At 35.5% G+C, this 3,358-nt stretch overlaps 1 protein-coding gene across 1 annotated transcript; it reads right to left on the bottom strand.

Annotated features, from left to right (window-relative positions):
* Positions 1-738: 738 nt before the first annotated feature.
* Positions 739-1,800, bottom strand: LOC113726885 (putative phytosulfokines 6). Its single transcript, XM_027250802.2, has 3 exons — positions 1,436-1,800; positions 1,240-1,319; positions 739-1,146 (listed from the first exon to the last, which is right to left on the bottom strand). The coding sequence occupies exons 1-3, from the start codon at positions 1,533-1,535 to the stop codon at positions 1,033-1,035; spliced, it is 294 nt and encodes a 97-aa protein (XP_027106603.1). The 5' UTR covers positions 1,536-1,800; the 3' UTR covers positions 739-1,032.
* Between the last annotated feature and the right edge of the window lie 1,558 nt (positions 1,801-3,358).

Raw genomic sequence — 3,358 nt, 5'->3', positions numbered from 1 at the left:
TACTAAAATTTTGCAGCCAATTTTATAGGGCACATACGAAAGGCATGCTTATTACTTGCAATGATTTTATAAATACAGAGTCTTCATATTCAAACCTATTTTAAGTTAAGCGATATCTAATACTAAAAAAGATGTTAATGTTGATCAAATAGGTAATTTTTTTGGGGCTGACTGTCGCGGTTTTCTTCCCTGCGGTAGCTGGAACAATCTTTACAAACACATTATTGAAATATCACCGGTCCCCCATAAATACCATCTTGAATGATGAAATTTGTGCAAGACTCGACTTGACCTGATATCTACCAAATCCGAATTTGGGCAAATTCATCACACCTAGTTGGTCAAATCATAACACAAAGGATTTTGAAGTCAGTCTTAGCTATATTTTTGCACACCATTATCCTAAGTCTGATTTTTTTAAGAGCACAAATTAAAATTATTTACGTAAATATTGCACGATTCCTAAATCTGTATCCGGTATTTGGCGCTTCTTGAGCGCCCACAGAATTGAAGTACCTTAGAAATCCGCAGATGCCTCATATGACGCATACTATTACTAGCAAATGGTGTCCATTATCCAGTAAAAGGAAAAAGAAAAGCCAAAGAGATATAGCGTCCTCAGGCTCTACTTCCCAACTGTCTTCATTAAAATTGTGTAAAACGTCTACTAATGATGGCTGATATTAAAATGTGTCGTCATCATAACTTCTCAGCTCCAAGCTTTAATAGATGAAGAGGTGTAAAAATTAATAATGGAACTTAATAGGATTTATCAGCTCAGCCACAGTAGGGTAATAAAATCTATACTGCGTAGTTGTAATTTGTAAAATAACTAGAAGCTACTACAAATTAATGAGTTCAAGTAGTTACAAAAACCCTGATTTGCAATTTGCCCACCTTCAAGATCTGTGGGAGTTCACATACTCCGCCTGGAAGAGGACTGCAACAAGGACACAGAATCCTAACACATTTTTCCACATACAGCACAATATTGACTTCTTGAATTCAAAAACTGTTGCCTGTTTATAACTTCTAAGGCCCCTTATGATGCTGAGTATAGATATAGTCCAGGTGAGCCTCTGCAAGAACCCTTCTGTTAAAGCACTCTCTGTCTCCATTTTCACATTCTTCCAGCCCCATCAACTTCTGAAAAGTATTTATAAAGAAAAAAAATCAGTTAGATAAATAGGCATTTGAGTTTTAGTGGAAGGAAAACCAGTAGAAGGTTGAGGATATTACCTCAATAGATTCTGTGGTTTCCATGTTCAGAAAAGAACTTTCATCTGCTACAGCATAAACATTGATTAGCTTTCCTTCTCCTGCAAAGAGTATAGAACCTCATGTTGTTGAAGGTACCCATTTAGATATTAATCTCCAGTGTAGGGAAAAGGGAAAGAAGTATATATATCTATGAGCTAAATATGACAAAACTTACCTCCTTTGCTTGCTAGATAACGAGCAGCTGTCTGTGAGGAGGCGAGCAGGAGAATCGTTAGGATTAAGAGAAGAAAAGAAGAAAAATTTCTGTGCTTCATGTGTTTTTCTGGCTTTAGTTTTAGCTAAGTTGATTGTATAATCCTGTGTCTGTGAGAGAGAGACTTTGTTTGAGGGTAAGTTTCTGTGGATATGTGTGTGTGATTGTAGGTGTTTTGGGAGTTGGAGGTGGTGAAGGGGCCAGATGCTCGGTATAAATACATAGGCTTGCAATTGCATACAACAGAAGGGCAGAAGGCACAAGGTCCTTTAAGCCAACGGAAGAAGGCCCCTCCTTTTTTATTTTTTTGGGAAGAAAGTGAGTGTAATAAAATAAAGTGACCAAGATACAGTAATCCAGTGTTTGGTCCAAACAATGCAGTCACCAAAATATATGAAGGCCCCATAAAATGCGGTCACCAAGTTACAAAAATGGGATAATTTCAGAAACCTCCCTGAGGATTTCTAACAATTTCACCGAGTTCTCTTGAGGTTTGAAAAATTACACATACCTTTTTAATTTGATAGTTTTAATAACAAAACTTTAAAATAATATTGACTTGGTTAAATTTTTAAATGAATATCCAAAAATGCTCTTGTGTAATGAGTTATAATTTACTTTCCTATAGAATTATAAGATTATTTAATGTAATTATAAGAAAAAGGAGTCGAATTTTTCATATTCATACCTACTATTTAACAAACGACTATAATAGTAAATTTATCACTATGATAGGATACTCTTGATAGTATTTTATTATAAATTTAGATGGAAGTATGTATGTATAATTTTTCAAACTTCCGAGGAGTTTATTGAAATTGTTAGAAATCTCATGGAAGATTTCTGAAATTATCCCTGCAAAAATTGGTCCAAACAACCATCCTCTTATTTTATGCTCTCCATGCTCATGCGACAACGCCACTCACTATCTATAGAGAGAGAGAGAGAGAGAGAGAGAGAGAGAGAGAAGAGAGGCTTGTTTGCTTTAGTCATTGTCAAGATAGTGGTCCAAGTAAAGTTCAGACAATCCAAAAATCAATGCAGTATAGTGGCTGACAGAATCAAGTCATCAACAAGTCAACCTTTTGGGCATGCAGACAACTGTTTCCCATCAACACCCTGGATCTTCCTTTTATACAATCCAAGGACAAGTTCCCTTCCTTAAGCTTAAGTACTAAATTATTCTGTTTTAGTGATAGGCACTATAGCAAACCAAATTAAGAAAGTAATCGACTCTTAATTACACGGATGAATCTAATTGCTTCCCACATGTATGCAACCAATGTAGTGGCTCCTCCACCTTCATTTAGTTAAATTGTCAAGTCATTTATCAGCTGACCATTTAAGTCACACACAAGCATATGCATACATTGGCATCTGTTACTCAAGAATGGTTCAATACTGCTATCCTACCAAACTTCATCCTTTACTTAATGGAACGGTGGAACACAATACTACAAATATCCCGTGTTTAGATTGCAATTTTTCTTTAAAAAATTGATATACTTTTTGTGAACACATTTTTCAATCATTTTTTATCTTACATTTATCAAATTGTTACAGTAATTTTTCTACCAAAAGTCCAGAAAAATGCGATTCAAACAAAGCTTAATTTTTTGCTACACTAATTAGCTTTGTTTCTCGCCATCCCACATGGAATGCTACTGTATTCGTTTTTGGGTTGAATTTGACGGGCAATGCAATAGTTATCTAGTGAAGTTTTGAACTGTCAACGCCCAGTGAACAGACAGTCAACTCTCACATGCATGATTCCTTTGGACATGGGGCATCGATGTTTCAAATTTCCATATAGACTAGTGTGCTCGTTATTCTCCAATTTGGCCTCTCAGTTAAAATTCGTAGTACTCCATAAAGAATGTTAAT

This window comes from Coffea arabica, chromosome 1c (assembly GCF_036785885.1).
Source record: "Coffea arabica cultivar ET-39 chromosome 1c, Coffea Arabica ET-39 HiFi, whole genome shotgun sequence".
In the NCBI taxonomy this organism is placed as follows: Eukaryota; Viridiplantae; Streptophyta; class Magnoliopsida; order Gentianales; family Rubiaceae; genus Coffea; species Coffea arabica.
Note: the sequence above shows the minus strand (reverse complement) of the source record. Positions and strands in the feature narration are given on the sequence as shown.